We start from the raw sequence: 17,556 nt of genomic DNA, 5'->3' as shown, positions 1-17,556 counted from the left end.
CGTTTATCGTATCTGCGGTTAGGTTACACAAAAATTGTCCATCTGTCAAGATCGTTTAAATACGAGTAGTATATAACATCTAAAAACATCTTCTTTGGCGTGAGTCTCCATAGTTCGTTTCACCATACATATATCATATCATATCGTACTGTATACTACGAGTATGTCTCCTGTCTGGGGGTTCTTGGGAGCAGGGGGGGGCGGTGCGTGCAAAAAGTTTCAGCTAAATTTCTCTAAATTGTTTGCATGCTAAAGAGGAGAGGATTCTCTGCTGGGATTATCTATACAGCACAGCTACTAACTAGGTTCTCAAATGTTTCTCCATCTCATTGTTGTGTGCGTTGTTTCGTGAGTAAAAACTTCAACTCTAATGAAATGAAATATTCTTTCTAGACTCGTATCTCTTACATTCTTCTTTTTCGAACTCTGTTCAGTGTAAAATATCAGCAATTTTGTTTCGTTTTTTTTGTTTCTCTCAAATATGTGTGTTTGCAGCGTTTCGTGTGTTCGAATATTTAGAATATGTTTCTTTTTTTCAGATTTTTCTTGTTCGGGGCAACATTTACAAAACACATCGATTGGGGGGTGTAAGGGGAATAGGTATAGGGGGTGTGTGGGGACCGGCAAATACACTACAAAAATTACACTTACATTTATTCTAGACTCGCTTCTACCATTGTACATTTAGATACACATATACATACGAGTATATAGTATATTTTATCAGATGTGTATACATATACATATATTCATTCTTTTTTCCTTTTTTGTTTTGTTTCGTTAATTATACTGAAATTGTATCTCAAAAGGGATATAAAGCCATTTAAGTTTGTTTTGTTGTTTCATCAAAAAACCATTTCCATTCCATTTCCACACGGCGGCAAACGCAATCCTACGAGTCGGAGGATCTTCTGCGATGTCCTGTGGGGGCGGGAGGAGAAAAACTTACAACTACAAATCCTGCTTAAAATCAACGCGTGGCACGCCTCTCTTTACAAAAGATATAGCACATCTTTGAGGATGGGAGATGGGGGGTGGACAGGACCCTGACAAGATGACAAGAATTACTCGTAATTAAAAATTACTCGGTTTTGGCCATGTTTTTTGGTTTTTTTGTTGTATAATATTGTGTATTTCATTCTGGTGTTGTTTCTGTTTGTTTGTTTTTAGTATATATTGCATAAAGTCAACATCATTAGCATTAAAACATAAAAATAATTAAATATATATAGTATATCGGATAAAACTAAAAAATAAAACTCTTTCGCTCTGCATTCAGTTGCTGCTCCTTGTCTTCCTTCCTCTACATTTATTATAAAAGTCAAATCATTTAAAAGTTATCCTCTTCCTTTTCTCTTCTATTATCTTTTTTTCACTTGCAACCATCATTTTGCACTAAAAATTATATCGACATTCTTTTTTATTTCTCTCGTTCTCGTTCTCTTCCTTCCTACTCTTTTCTTCTTTTGCACAAAATGTTCTCGAAACGAATTAAAAAGTTAAATTCAAAATGAAATCAATACGAGGAAACACGACACGACCTTCTGGTATCGTGTGGCCTGTGGCATTTCCTCTCACAATTTTTAATGTTACTCATTTTTCCATAATTAGAACTTAACTTAAATGTATCTGGGTGTGTGTGTGTATGTGTTTGTGTGTGTGTGTGTGGGGGGGTGTGTGTATGAATGATTGTGGGGGCGTAGATGTGATTTTCAATTGTTTTTCATTTCATTTAATTTCATTTTACTTTGCTTTATTTTGTCTAATTTTGCTGCTGCGTGTCGCTTGCTGTTATGCCTTCATGGGGGTTTGGGTTTTTAGGTTTTCTCATGCCTTGTTTAAATCTAACACATAATTTAGTTGCTTCTCGTTTAATAATAGGTATACAATATAAAAACTAAATAATTAATACGTTCAAACGCATAGACCTAGCTCCTCAACGAAAAACGCTTTCCGCTCAAGCTCACAGAATGACGATTTCTAGAGTGTTTTTGGATTGGGGTTTTTGTTTTTTTTTCTTGGGTGTTTTAGGGGAGGCTGTGTGGACTTTCCTTAGGGTTTGCTTAGACGCACACTAGCTTTTGACATCATTCTCAGGTTGTTTGTTGTTTTTTTATCGTTTATCGTTTTTTTTTTAGTACATATAATTAATTAAATAGGTAGGTAGGCGGATGGCGCCATAAATATGTGTGTATGTGTTGTGTGTTATGTGTGTGTGTGTGTGTATGTGTTGTGTGTTTGTTGGTTGTTGCTCTCAACAGAAATTCACTTAAACAAATGCCCAGCATTCGAGTGTTTTGATAACAAAGTCTTCTTGTGGCGCCAGAGGCTCATTGCCGTATGTGCTGCAACTCTGTGATCGTCCCTGATTGAGATCTCCATCAAGCCACAGGCCAAAGCGACCACTGAAACGAAGAAGGGATAGGATGGGACGTTAGCACATCGAATGGTATGGTAATGCAGGGTGGGTACTTACTCTCCGGCGCCAATTGACAGGCTCTCCATGTTGCCCTTGATGAAGTACATGTTCTCGCCAGTCCAATGGAATACCTTGAAGCTGGGATTGAACTTGTAGAGCAGGGACTCGCCGGTGCCATAGAAATGATCCGACACATGCAGCGAGCAGGAGGTCAGGGCACCAAATACCTTCAGAAATTAACAAAAAAAAATAGAGATTAGTATTCCTTTTCATATAAGATTTAGTTGAGCAATGGCTTACATTATTATCTGTGTCCTCGATGACAATTAAAACTGGACTCTCCAGGCGCGCCATCTTGCGGTACAGGGAGTTCAGGGCGAAACCATGTTGCGATGTGCTGAAGATCAAAGACCAGGAGTATCCCTCCGCACGAGCTGGCAGATGAGAGCAGAGCTTCTCGCTGCAAGAAAAGGTACAACACATAAGTATAGGGTTCACTCCAAGCCAACCAAAAGATCAAGCAGTATTCCATTCAAAGGGGGAGCGCAGCAGTTGAAGACTTTTTACATTTATTCGACTTGAAATATGGCAGTGTATGCTCTCCTCTAATCGACCACTTACCGATGCTCCTCTGTGAGGATCTCTGTCTTGCCAATCAGATCGGGAATGGGGAAGTCCAGGTCGAAGGAACCAGTCGCAAACAGTGAGGTCTTGCGATATTCATCTGTGCTCATGGACAGCACCTGGAGGAACGATGGATGATGGAGAAGAGTTCAGGATTAATAAAGATGCTTCAGGAATCCAAAATAAACCATAAAACAAAAGCTAATTGATAGATATATCAATCACAAATCAATATCAAAATACATATCCAAAAATAGAGTTTCTTTTGTTATTTTGGGGAGGGGTTTCATTGCGTTTCGATTCGTTTCTTTGTGTGGGAGTGTGATTAAAAGTGTTCACTGTATGCAGTGCGTACTGTATGTTGTGTGTTGGGGGTATAGTGTCAGTGGTTGTGGGGTTTTTGGTTTGAAAATCAACTACAAATGAAAATCGCTCGCTTGGCATCGGCATCGGCACTAGCTGAGTGAACAAAAATTACACGAAAAATGTACACTTAGAGAGGCTGAAAGATGTCTATAATACAATGCTTAATGCAGAAGAATGCAGTAGTGAGAATCGGCAACGGTGCAACGGAGGAGTCGAGGCCCAGCCATTGAGGGGTCGTTAAAGAACTGCAGGTCCCACAGATTAACGAAAAGATGTCCCATTCAATGAGAGTCGACCCAGATCCAACTTCCCTAGTGATATATGTCAAATATTCAATGATCCCAAGCCCAACAATGCTAAAAGTACAGCTTCGCTTAGTGACTGTCGCTGTGGGAACCCTGGCCACTCTGGGGAAACACACTTCTCTGAAATCGCTGAAGAACAGATGTCTTATATATATTTAGTCCTACTGTTACACCAGAGAAACAGATACTAGTGATACATGTAGCTCGATAGAGGGACTACTGTTACAGGGCTTCTTCGAAAGAGTTTTGCTGATCAGAATTTGATTTGTAGAAACCGAAAATTTGGATGCACCCTCTTCGAGGGTGTTCTCTAACTACGAGAATGCAGGGAAGCCCCTGCATCCTTGCATAATTTTGGGGACTAGTGAGTGTTGTGGAACGATGACTGCTACGATTGTGTGGGGGATGCCTTTTCTGGTGGCATCGTCATTCTGCTGCCTCGAGCCGGAGGACTGTGGCGGCTCTGTGAAGCGCTCTGTTGCAAGTGCGACTGGCACGAGCACTGTTACTGCTTCTGGGACTGCTACTGGCTCTGGTAGGAGGACGGTGGGTGCCTCGTCTCTACCACTTCTTGGCACGGTTGTGGTGGAACTCTGAAACGAGCTCACCGAGGCGATGGTATGCCGACTTCTGTACGTACTTCTCAGGCAATAAGATCTCCCAATCGGAGTCTTTGTTCTTGTCGTTGTCGCTCTTGTCCGGGACTCGTTTCATCTCAGTGTGGTCGGACTTGTGCGGTGGCTTTTGGGCGTAGGTGTTTTGGTGGAACTGACTCCTGCTCCTGGACTGGCGCGGCAGCTCGGGGGTCCTCAAGCGGGCCACGCTAGAGGACGCCCTCAACTGGCGGTTCCTTTCTTGCGTCCGGCTCCGCCACATTTTGTCCTGGCTTGGCTTGGACGTTACGGCCGCCGAGTATGTGCTGTTGGCGCGGTCAGAGCTTCGAAGGCGACGAATGGCCGGACGGGGCTGGGGCGGTACGAAGCTGGGGGATCCGGCTGAAACAGTGTTCACCTGCCCGCCGGCAGTGTCGGCGGTGGGCTGGGGTTGGCGCCCTAATTGCTGGAAAGGATAGTAGATGTCATCGAGACGCTTCGACATAGCAATGGGATCTGGCCTCGCGGTGCCCTTAATCATGTTCCGGTGGGCGGCCTCGCGATCTGCCTCCGACTGGACATACGGCTGCTTCATGTCCATCCAGTCGAAGGAATCTCTAGACTCTTTCGTCCAGTAATCTTCGCCTTCGGCGACTGCCGCGACAGGAGGCTGCTTCTTCCCGGAGTCGGCCGCCACGGACTCCTGCTTCCACACAGGCGGCTCCATGCTCCCAAAGACATTCTTCTTTACAAAGTCGCGCTCCGCCTTGGGCTGTTTGTATCGCTGGTACGACACCAGGTTGGGGCTCACCCGCCTCTTGTCCATGGGTTGAGGAGCGGCAGCGGCAGCGGCAGTAGGAGCCGGATCAGGGGCAGGGGCAGGGGTCCGCTGGGCAGTCTTGGCCAAGGCCACGTCCATCAGTTCGAAGTCGTCCAACGGGTAGGAGGCAGGCGGCTTGGAGTCGGTCACCCGCATGCGCTCGTCGTGTTGCAAGGCCCTGGAGTTGCGACGCGTCGATGTGAACACGTAGCGCTGCATGGCAATGGCCTTGCGGTTCTTCAAGTCGCTGCTGCTGTTGGTGCTTTTGCCGATTTGGCTGCCTTCGTTGCTGGAGGCCTGCTGGGTCTCCGTGGATCTCGGGGATTTCGACACCGATTTGTTCCTCGGAGCCCGGGGTCGCTCCATCGGCTTCGGGAAGCTGATTTTGCGACGAGGCGTCTTCGCCTGCCTCACCAGCAGCTCCTCGTCCGCATCCGCATCCTCTTGGCGGGCCATCTTAGTGGTCTGAAGGGTCTGACGGGCCAAGGAGCCTGGTCGCTTCCAGCCAAGCAGCAGGTCTTTCTCCTGGTTTGGCCGACGAACGACGCAGATCCGCGTTCGAATCTGCTCGTCAATGGGCATCAGATCAGCCGAAATGGACTTGCTGATATCCTGGGCCAGCGTCCGGCTCCGGCCCTGGGTGGGGGTCAGCGTTGGGGCGTAGTTCTGCTGCTGCTGGGCGGCCGACAGGCCGGGCGTCCTCATCCTGGCCTGGGGCGGCAGAGGCGGCTGTTTCTGCTTCAGCAGGCCGGCCGCCGTGGCCATGGAGCGCTTGGCGACCAAGCAGCAGTTCTGGCTGCTCGGCTGGCGGGGCAGGTTCACGATCAGGACATTCGTGGACGAGAAGATCTTGTTGCCGCCGCAGAACAGCGTCCCTGTCATTGTCCCCGTGGTCTTGACCTCGTACTTCAGCTGCCGGAACGTGAGCGTGGGCTTCGCGCGGTTGCGGTCGAGGACGTCAATGCGCATCTGCTTGGGTGCCCCGAGGCCGAGGTGGCTGTGGGTGCTGGCGTTGCACATGCCCTGCATGGTGGCCACGAGGCCAGTGCTGGTCTTCGAGGCGTTCGCCGTTCGGATGGCCAGCTTCGAGAGATTTATCTGGTGGCTCTTCATGCCGCAGAGTGAGTCAGTTGCAAGGACAGTCGTAGAGTGAGTCCAAGAAAGCGCACCGCGACAGCGAGTGTTTTTTTTTCATACAAGAAATTTTGTACTTTTCAAATAGTTTTAGATTTCGATGATTCTTGATGTAATTCAGAAAGTGAAATGAAATACAAAAACTAAACTGAAACAAAATTTGTAATGTATTTTCGAGGACTGTTCTCAACGAAAGGGAATAAAATACTGACTGACGAAATTTGGGAGCCCGACCGAACCATATTCTGACATGGAATGAACTTCTGAATCGTGGCTTACTTTTTGACCAACAAAACCAACAACAAAACAACCAACAAATCCCATTTCCCCCATTTGCCCCAGTTCCCCTCTCACCCTAAAAACCCGATGGAGACAATGCGGTCGCAGTTTTCCGTGTAATCCCATGATGAACGTGTTGATTGGGGCTCTAACACTAGACTGAACCCCTCACATTATCTTCATTCCTCATTGGCTATTTGTGTCATTCAAAAACTTTCAATTTCATTCGAATCTTATCCGCAATCTCAGCTATCAGGAGAGGCCGCTCCTTCCCACATTTGTGCCTCAGGTTTTGGTGAAATTCGCTTCGTTCTCTGATTAATTCGATTGGGTATTTTATTCTGGCATTGACAGCGTGTGAATATTTCGCCATGTGACGTCAATGATTATCATCGGTAATGTCATTCATTGCGATCCCTGTCCCCGTCTGTTGAGGGCAGTAATGGCTAAAATAAACTGTGATTCGGATCAGTTTTGCATACATTATGGATATGGATATGGGATTATCCAAGTGCTAATCAAAGAAAAGGCAGAGAAGCAGGTTTCTTGATTAAATAAAAACTAATGCCCCCACCATATGGCCTCTGCAATAATTTATTTGGGAACTATTTGTCATTTTTTTTGTACGTGATTTGGCCATTAGCAAGTCTTCAAAACAGACCAAAAACAAAGCACATCCCTAATATAACCCACAAATACTACAGTAGAAATTTGCCAGGGAGTGCGCATCGCAGTTGGGGGTTTGATTAGCGCTAAGATCCAACAAAATGATTGATTGATTGGCCAGGCGGCACTCGAGTTGAAGAACCCTTGAATTGGTAATGTTTTGACTTTGACTTTCGATTTTGGTAGCATTCAAAGTGCCATTGTACGGAGCGGCACTGGGCATCATAAATTAATTATGAACGAGCCACAGAGTTGCACAAATGAGAGTCATGCAACGTGTGGCCTCGGTTGCAATTAGCCAGATACAAAAGCAATGATAAAGAGTCACATATTGTATGATTCGTGCTCGGTACTGGGTAAAGCTCCATAGAAGGTCGTCAGACGGAGAGAGAGAGAGAGAGAGAGTGAAATAGGTCACTCGAAAAACATTGGAAAACCATTCAGACATTCCAAATTATACGAATATATATATCTGTATCTGTGTGTAAATATATTGCGCAGATTCTAGCCAGAATTGAGGCGTGACCGAACCACTCGAGGGAGGTGTAGGCGGGGCGGGGTGCAATTAAAAAACAAAACGCAATTTCATCAGTGGACAAAAGTAAACAGCAAACAATCAGCGAGAATCCAACGCACTCCACCACAGCCCCAGATCAGATCAGATCAGAAACTGAAACTGAATCAGATTCGAAATCGGAGTTGGATTCGGAGTCCAATCTGAAACCCAAAGTCAAACGTCAATGACAGTTGTTTGTCTGGTCTGGTCTGGGAGGTCTGGGCGGTCTGGGATCTCGGGGGGGAATCTGTTTAGTGGGCTCTGAAATCTGGTTGGTTTGGTATCTGGCTGGGATATCGTACGAGTGTCATATCATATGCGAATATATGCATGTTTTAAGCACGATTCGGAGTTCGAGTGTGTGTTAATAGTTGTGCTTCAACCATAGTATATTTATTGAGAAAAAAAAACAGCTGGGAAATCACGTGAGTCATGTGTTAAGCCATAGTTTACCTCACGGCGGAGACCATGATTGACGGGGACCATCAATTCGCACATTTTCGTGTAGTTTTCGGCTACCGCGACTGGGATTGTTCGAGATTGTTGTCACTTTCAATCAAAACTGAATATTTCACAGAATCCTAGTGGTTCACACATATACGAGTACGCGTTTATCTGCCACTCGAGGCACGTGCTCGACACAGTTCTGGATCCTCTTCTTATCGTCTATTGAACTTTTCTTCTACGCAAATCTGGGATATCTCGAGTGGGAGGCTGAGATCTCTACCGTTGTCGATCCGCTCTGGAGTAACTCGTTTCGCGTTTCGCGCTTCACGTTTCACGTTTAAAAACCAAATGAATGCTGAATCACTTCAGACGCTTTTACTGGCCCGTTCCACTCTCGAAAATATACTCAAAACGTGACTCGAGAGTCGCTTCCACTCGCTGCTCTCTCGGTTGAGAGTTTGCACAGAGAAAAAGAGCGGAAGAGAGAGACAATGAAGAGAAGAGCAAAGCCAAGAGGAGGAGTGGCTCTGGCCTCTTTGTGAAATAAAATATGGTAATAATAAATCTGGACAAAGTGACAAATAGCTCGTGTAGAATTCCCATTCCCGTTCTCTTGGCACTCTCTCTCCCCGCTAAAATGCACTCCCATTGTAAGTTTCTATATGTCATTACCTGCACAGATAGATCGCGGTAATATCCAGCCGATAAATTATATAGGAAGTGTGTCAAAATGCTCACCAAATTTATTGGGGGGTATAAATAAGGGCTCAAAGTGGTAGATAGACCTATGAAATGTATATTTATTTGTGTGGAAAATTGTTAAAACCGCTGTTTCAGTGTTATATTGATGTATCGTTTTATCAATTTATTTATCGATTTATCTAACACATTTATCGAGCCAAAACAGAGAGAAATAAATATTTGAAAATTATATAATATTTTATGGAGAATTGTAGAACAAAATATATATTAAAAAGCCATCAACATTATTTTAAATTTGTATTCGAACAAATGATTTTTGTAGGACGTACAGCTAAAGATCTTTCCCAGATATTAGCCAGAATATAGATAGAACACCACCACAGAGACCCTAAACAATTCACATATTCTTTGAAAGCACTCTCAGACCTCTCCAAATTATACGTATATTCAAATGGAAGATAAGGTAGCGAAAATCGTTTAAGTTCTATATGGCGGCCATTTGGCAACCAATAAATACATATTTTACGACATCTTTAAGTCGTAAAATAATAAACTGTGTGTCGTTAGGGTCTTGATTTGTAGGATTATAAGACAAGAGGAAAATGCATAAATCTCAGGAGTGATTCCCCCTCCCAACTAAGACCGTCACGATTAAAACCAGTGCCATTTCAATTTGAGAATAGAAACAAGATTCGGCATTTGTTTTTCTTCTCACCGAACTTCCGATAAGATACCAAAGAAAGCGAGGCGCCTTTTTTATCAATTAGTAATTAATTTAGAGCACTTAATAACTGGACTGGCAGGCAGGAGATTCTCGGTTTTGATCGAGAGATTTGCATTAAATTCAAAACGGGGCCATCGAAACTTGCGAAGGTGAGGCAACTGTCCTTGATGGAATAATAAGGCGAGTCTATGTACATATCTCTATTGATAGACACACTATTTTGGAGCTGCACTCGAGTGGGAGCCGCGTACTTTGTTTGTGGCTTGTGGCACGGCGGCGGCAAACATGTTCCGCAACGGTTCTGCGTCAACTGGTTCCCGAACGCGGCTCAAGCGAAGTCGAGTCGGAGGTCTGGTCCGGACGCAAAAAGTTTAAAAGTAAACAGCAGAAAGTCAAAACGAAACAACCGGCCCCGAAGCGATGCAAAGAGCAAACACGAAAAACACACGGAAAAAGGGGGCAAAAAGTAAAAAATCTGTAAAAGATATTCCGACTGTGGGATACCCCGCTAGATAGCTTATTCCGGTTGAAAAACTTATCCGATTTCGATGATTTTGGGTAAATAGGTGGTTTAGATCTTAATTAACAGCTCTACCGAATGTGCTAATTGTGGATGTCACATCTTTTTGTGGGCGCCAAAAAGGGCACTCAAGAAGTTCTAGAAAATTGCTTAGTTCTCCACGAATATGAGGTATTAACAGGCAAAGAAGAAGCAGGGAAGTGGCGAAAGAAGGTCCAAAGAGGAAGCAAAGGAGAATCAAAGAACCGGCAAGCTATAAAACCGCTTACCCCGCAAAAACGAGTCTTAAAACCTGCAACTTTTTTTGTAACTCGATAGCTCGCCCCCCGGGACTGACTGCGAAAGAGACAACAGACCAGAGAGCAACAAAAGTCAGGCAAAGAATGGGAAACCATTTTTGCTCCATTGTATGCGGGTTAAGCATTACTTTAGCGACTCTTTCCATGCGAAAAGATACCAGAAAGAGGGCTTGGTACTTGGGAATGGGAAAAGGCGTGAAGCCAAAGCAAAGAAGAACACACAGAGCATATCATCAGTCTTCCAAACAGGCGTTCTTTGAAGACTCTTCTTATCTAGGGTCCATCCTCTAAAGCACCTCATGCGCAATGCGCAATGCGTTGGTATACCCTTCAAGAAGGTATCATGTATTTTCGATTGCCCAATAAGTGCAGTCCCCAACCGTTCACAAATTAAATAGAATTGAACGCTTTTCACGAATTCCAAAAAAAAAAACGCACCAAAAGTGCTACCAATCATTCAATAATTGGCAATGAGGCGGGCAAAATGCTAAACAGTGGGCAACACTGGTCACACATGACAGAGAGTCATGCACCTCATGCGCAATACGTTGGCGTTGGTATACCCTTCAAGAAGGTATCATGTATTTTCGATTGCACAATAAGTGCAGTCCCCAACCGTTCACAAATTCAATAGAATTGAACGCTTTTACGCCTTCCCAAGCAAACGCACCAAAAGTGCTACCAACCATTCAATAATTGGCAATGAGGCGGGCAAAATGCTAAACAGTGGGCAACACTGGTCACACATGACAGAGAGTCATGCACCTCATTCGCAATACGTTGGCGTTGGTATACCCTTCAAGAAGGTATCATGTATTTTCGATTGCCCAATAAGTGCAGTCCCCAACCGTTCACAAATTAAATAGAATTGAACGCTTTTCACGAATTCCAAAAAAAAAAACGCACCAAAAGTGCTACCAATCATTCAATAATTGGCAATGAGGCGGGCAAAATGCTAAACAGTGGGCAACACTGGTCACACATGACAGAGAGTCATGCACCTCATGCGCAATGCGTTGGCGTTGGTATACCCTTCAAAAAGGTATCATGTATTTTCGATTGCACAATAAGTGCAGTCCCCAACCGTTCACAAATTAAATAGAATTGAACGCTTTTCACGAATTCCCAAAAAAACGCACCAAAAGTGCTACCAATCATTCAATAATTGGCAATGAGGCGGGCAAAATGCTAAACAGTGGGCAACACTGGTCACACATGACAGAGAGTCATGCACCTCATGCGCAATACGTTGGCGTTGGTATACCCTTCAAGAAGGTATCATGTATTTTCGATTGCACAATAAGTGCAGTCCCCAACCGTTCACAAATTCAATAGAATTGAACGCTTTTACGCCTTCCCAAGCAAACGCACCAAAAGTGCTACCAATCATTCAATAATTGGCAATGAGGCGGGCAAAATGCTAAACAGTGGGCAACACTGGTCACACATGACAGAGAGTCATGCACCTCATGCGCAATGCGTTGGCGTTGGTATACCCTTCAAGAAGGTATCATGTATTTTCGATTGCACAATAAGTGCAGTCCCCAACCGTTCACAAATTAAATAGAGTTGAACGCTTTTCACGAATTCCCAAAAAAACGCACCAAAAGTGCTACCAATCATTCAATAATTGGCAATGAGGCGGGCAAAATGCTAAACAGTGGGCAACACTGGTCACACATGACAGAGAGTCATGCACCTCATGCGCAATACGTTGGCGTTGGTATACCCTTCAAGAAGGTATCATGTATTTTCGATTGCACAATAAGTGTAGTCCCCAACCGTTCACAAATTCAATAGAATTGAACGCTTTTACGCCTTCCCAAGCAAACGCACCAAAAGTGCTACCAATCATTCAATAATTGGCAATGAGGCGGGCTAAATGCTAAACAGTGGGCAACACTGGTCACACATGACAGAGAGTCATGCACCTCATGCGCAATGCGTTGGCGTTGGTATACCCTTCAAGAAGGTATCATGTATTTTCGATTGCACAATAAGTGCAGTCCCCAACCGTTCACAAATTAAATAGAGTTGAACGCTTTTCACGAATTCCCAAAAAAACGCACCAAAAGTGCTACCAATCATTCAATAATTGGCAATGAGGCGGGCAAAATGCTAAACAGTGGGCAACACTGGTCACACATGACAGAGAGTCATGCACCTCATGCGCAATACGTTGGCGTTGGTATACCCTTCAAGAAGGTATCATGTATTTTCGATTGCACAATAAGTGCAGTCCCCAACCGTTCACAAATTCAATAGAATTGAACGCTTTTACGCCTTCCCAAGCAAACGCACCAAAAGTGCTACCAATCATTCAATAATTGGCAATGAGGCGGGCAAAATGCTAAACAGTGGGCAACACTGGTCACACATGACAGAGAGTCATGCACCTCATGCGCAATGCGTTGGCGTTGGTATACCCTTCAAGAAGGTATCATGTATTTTCGATTGCACAATAAGTGCAGTCCCCAACCGTTCACAAATTCAATAGAATTGAACGCTTTTAAGCCTTCCCAAGCAAACGCACCAAAAGTGCTACCAATCATTCAATAATTTGCAATGAGGCGGGCAAAATGCTAAACAGTGGGCAACACTGGTCACACATGACAGAGAGTTATCGATATGATTATGTTGTCAAACTTTTGATGTCACACATAGAGATGCCATAAGGCTTAGAGAAAAGGTTACGAATTAGTAAAAAACTTTGTGGAAAACATAATTTAATATTAAATCAGTCCAAAGGAAAGCCAAGGTGTTCGGTGTAACAACCATCAATAAGTTTGCAGCTCGTTGGAAAAAAAGGTACGAATGATTAGGACAAATTGTGCAGAATCTAAAAGGGCTATAGTTTCAGCAGCTCAGAGATGGCCTTTGTTGCTGTGTCGGTGTCGGACGGCGATTACCAATGCGACCGCGCGAACATCGCCAGGACAATTTTAGATGGAAGTGCCAAGCTGCTCCTAATCGCCAGCTCGACTCCCATCTGGATGAGCGACGATCTTACACTCTACGCAGAAATGATGCACTGCCCCCTTTTGCGCTACGACCACAGTGTGATCAAGATTTCCACTGGCAACGGCAGCACGGTCTACGCCCGTTGCATTGTCCTCACTGATGCCAATGCTGCCTCCGATATACTGTCGATGGTACCTTAATAAAAAAATTCATTCGCTAGACATGTATATGACAATGTTTTGTGTGTGTGTGTGTGTTGTGCCACTGCGGCGAGTCATTCTTTGAGTAATCCTTTGGTAGCATATACGAACTTTCGCATTAACGGAGGACGTTGAAGACTGAAAGCACCCAAATATGAGGCAGAGATTCTACGTTTCTGTGGTTTTGCGAGAAATTTCGACAAACGTAAAGCAGTGTGGCCAAGTTGCATGCAGGTTAAACAGCTGATCGATTCAAACCTAGAAAATTGTAATTGTCTTATTGTTTGATTTATCTCTTAATGTAGGAACCACTACAACAGGGACTCTATTGCGGTGGCTGCCACATGGAAAGAGTATGCAATGCTTCGGCCCCACCGGCTGAAGCGCCTTCTGTTTTTGCTGCTGTCTTTTCTGTGGTTATTTTTCTCTGCTGCTGCCGCTGCCATGACAGACAGCGCCATGACAGAGAGTCATGCACCTCATGCGCAATGCGTTGGCGTTGGTATACCCTTCAAGAAGGTATCATGTATTTTCGATTGCACAATAAGTGCAGTCCCCAACCGTTCACAAATTCAATAGAATTGAACGCTTTTACGCCTTCCCAAGCAAACGCACCAAAAGTGCTACCAATCATTCAATAATTGGCAATGAGGCGGGCAAAATGCTAAACAGTGGGCAACACTGGTCACACATGACAGAGAGTCATGCACCTCATGCGCAATACGTTGGCGTTGGTATACCCTTCAAGAAGGTATCATGTATTTTCGATTGCACAATAAGTGCAGTCCCCAACCGTTCACAAATTCAATAGAATTGAACGCTTTTACGCCTTCCCAAGCAAACGCACCAAAAGTGCTACCAATCATTCAATAATTGGCAATGAGGCGGGCAAAATGCTAAACAGTGGGCAACACTGGTCACACATGACAGAGAGTCATGCACCTCATGCGCAATACGTTGGCGTTGGTATACCCTTCAAGAAGGTATCATGTATTTTCGATTGCACAATAAGTGCAGTCCCCAACCGTTCACAAATTCAATAGAATTGAACGCTTTTACGCCTTCCCAAGCAAACGCACCAAAAGTGCTACCAATCATTCAATAATTGGCAATGAGGCGGGCAAAATGCTAAACAGTGGGCAACACTGGTCACACATGACAGAGAGTCATGCACCTCATTCGCAATACGTTGGCGTTGGTATACCCTTCAAGAAGGTATCATGTATTTTCGATTGCACAATAAGTGCAGTCCCCAACCGTTCACAAATTCAATAGAATTGAACGCTTTTCACGAATTCCAAAAAAAAAAACGCACCAAAAGTGCTACCAATCATTCAATAATTGGCAATGAGGCGGGCAAAATGCTAAACAGTGGGCAACACTGGTCACACATGACAGAGAGTCATGCACCTCATGCGCAATACGTTGGCGTTGGTATACCCTTCAAGAAGGTATCATGTATTTTCGATTGCACAATAAGTGCAGTCCCCAACCGTTCACAAATTCAATAGAATTGAACGCTTTTACGCCTTCCCAAGCAAACGCACCAAAAGTGCTACCAATCATTCAATAATTGGCAATGAGGCGGGCGAAATGCTAAACAGTGGGCAACACTGGTCACACATGACAGAGAGTCATGCACCTCATGCGCAATACGTTGGCGTTGGTATACCCTTCAAGAAGGTATCATGTATTTTCGATTGCACAATAAGTGCAGTCCCCAACCGTTCACAAATTCAATAGAATTGAACGCTTTTACGCCTTCCCAAGCAAACGCACCAAAAGTGCTACCAATCATTCAATAATTGGCAATGAGGCGGGCGAAATGCTAAACAGTGGGCAACACTGGTCACACATGACAGAGAGTCATGCACCTCATGCGCAATACGTTGGCGTTGGTATACCCTTCAAGAAGGTATCATGTATTTTCGATTGCACAATAAGTGCAGTCCCCAACCGTTCACAAATTCAATAGAATTGAACGCTTTTACGCCTTCCCAAGCAAACGCACCAAAAGTGCTACCAATCATTCAATAATTTGCAATGAGGCGGGCAAAATGCTAAACAGTGGGCAACACTGGTCACACATGACAGAGAGTCATGCACCTCATGCGCAATACGTTGGCGTTGGTATACCCTTCAAGAAGGTATCATGTATTTTCGATTGCACAATAAGTGCAGTCCCCAACCGTTCACAAATTCAATAGAATTGAACGCTTTTACGCCTTCCCAAGCAAACGCACCAAAAGTGCTACCAATCATTCAATAATTTGCAATGAGGCGGGCAAAATGCTAAACAGTGGGCAACACTGGTCACACATGACAGAGAGTTATCGATATGATTATGTTGTCAAACTTTTGATGTCACACATAGAGATGCCATAAGGCTTAGAGAAAAGGTTACGAATTAGTAAAAAACTTTGTGGAAAACATAATATAATATTAAATCAGTCCAAAGGAAATCAAGGTGTTCGGTGTAACAACCATCAATAAGTTTGCAGCTCGTTGGAAAAAAAGGTACGAATAAGTAGGACAAATTGTGCAGAATCTAAAAGGGCTTTAGTTTCAGCAGCTCAGAGATGGCCTTAGTTGCTGTGTCGGTGTCGGACGGCGATTACCAATGCGACCCCGCGAACATCGCCAGGATAATTTTAGATGGAAGTGCCAAGCTGCTCCTAATCGCCAGCTCGACTCCCATCTGGATGAGCGACGATCTTACACTCTACGCAGAAATGATGCACTGCCCCCTTTTGCGCTACGACCACAGTGAGATCAAGATTTCCACTGGCAACGGCAGCACGGTCTACGCCCGTTGCATTGTCCTTACTGATGCCAATGCTGCCTCCGATATACTGTCGATGGTACCTTAATAAAAAAATTCATTCGCTAGACATGTATATGACAATGTTTTGTGTGTGTGTGTGTGTTGTGCCACTGCGGCCAGTCATTCTTTGAGTAATCCTTTGGTAGCATATACGAACTTTCGCATTAACGGAGGACGTTGAAGACTGAAAGCACCCAAATATGAGGCACAGATTCTACGTTTCTGTGGTTTTGCGAGAAATTTCGACAAACGTAAAGCAGTGTGGCCAAGTTGCATGCAGGTTAAACAGCTGATCGATTCTAACCTAGAAAATTGTAATTGTCTTATTGTTTGATTTATCTCTTAATGTAGGAACCACTACAACAGGGACTCTATTGCGGTGGCTGCCACATGGAAAGAGTATGCAATGCTTCGGCCCCACCGGCTGAAGCGCCTTCTGTTTTTGCTGCTGTCTTTTCTGTGGTTATTTTTCTCTGCTGCTGCCGCTGCCATGACAGACAGCGCCATGACAGAGAGTCATGCACCTCATGCGAAATGCGTTGGCGTTGGTATACCCTTCAAGAAGGTATCATGTATTTTCGATTGCACAATAAGTGCAGTCCCCAACCGTTCACAAATTCAATAGAATTGAACGCTTTTACGCCTTCCCAAGCAAACGCACCAAAAGTGCTACCAATCATTCAATAATTTGCAATGAGGCGGGCAAAATGCTAAACAGTGGGCAACACTGGTCACACATGACAGAGAGTCATGCACCTCATGCGCAATACGTTGGCGTTGGTATACCCTTCAAGAAGGTATCATGTATTTTCGATTGCACAATAAGTGCAGTCCCCAACCGTTCACAAATTCAATAGAATTGAACGCTTTTACGCCTTCCCAAGCAAACGCACCAAAAGTGCTACCAATCATTCAATAATTGGCAATGAGGCGGGCAAAATGCTAAACAGTGGGCAGCACTGGTCACACATGACAGAGAGTCATGCACCTCATGCGCAATACGTTGGCGTTGGTATACCCTTCAAGAAGGTATCATGTATTTTCGATTGCACAATAAGTGCAGTCCCCAACCGTTCACAAATTCAATAGAATAGAACGCTTTTACGCCTTCCCAAGC

At 44.4% G+C, this 17,556-nt stretch overlaps 1 protein-coding gene across 24 annotated transcripts in view; it reads right to left on the bottom strand.

Annotated features, from left to right (window-relative positions):
* Positions 1-770: 770 nt before the first annotated feature.
* LOC108154930 (TLD domain-containing protein 2) overlaps positions 771-17,556 on the bottom strand; it is a 94,604-nt gene continuing 77,818 nt past the window's right edge. For 23 of the 24 annotated variants that reach the window (XM_017285417.2, XM_017285415.2, XM_017285403.2 and 20 more), the window contains 4 exons: positions 3,041-3,162; positions 2,720-2,879; positions 2,477-2,646; positions 771-2,405 (listed from right to left, as the gene is read on the bottom strand). In XM_017285417.2, the coding sequence (XP_017140906.1) occupies positions 2,270-2,405; positions 2,477-2,646; positions 2,720-2,879; positions 3,041-3,162 (588 nt within the window). In that variant the 3' untranslated portion in view covers positions 771-2,269. Of the gene's footprint in view, positions 2,406-2,476; positions 2,647-2,719; positions 2,880-3,040; positions 3,163-8,215; positions 8,546-17,556 lie in introns of those variants that run through there. The other variant, XM_017285413.2, reaches the window with a different exon arrangement.

This window comes from Drosophila miranda, chromosome 2 (assembly GCF_003369915.1).
Source record: "Drosophila miranda strain MSH22 chromosome 2, D.miranda_PacBio2.1, whole genome shotgun sequence".
In the NCBI taxonomy this organism is placed as follows: domain Eukaryota; kingdom Metazoa; phylum Arthropoda; class Insecta; order Diptera; family Drosophilidae; genus Drosophila; species Drosophila miranda.
Note: the sequence above shows the minus strand (reverse complement) of the source record. Positions and strands in the feature narration are given on the sequence as shown.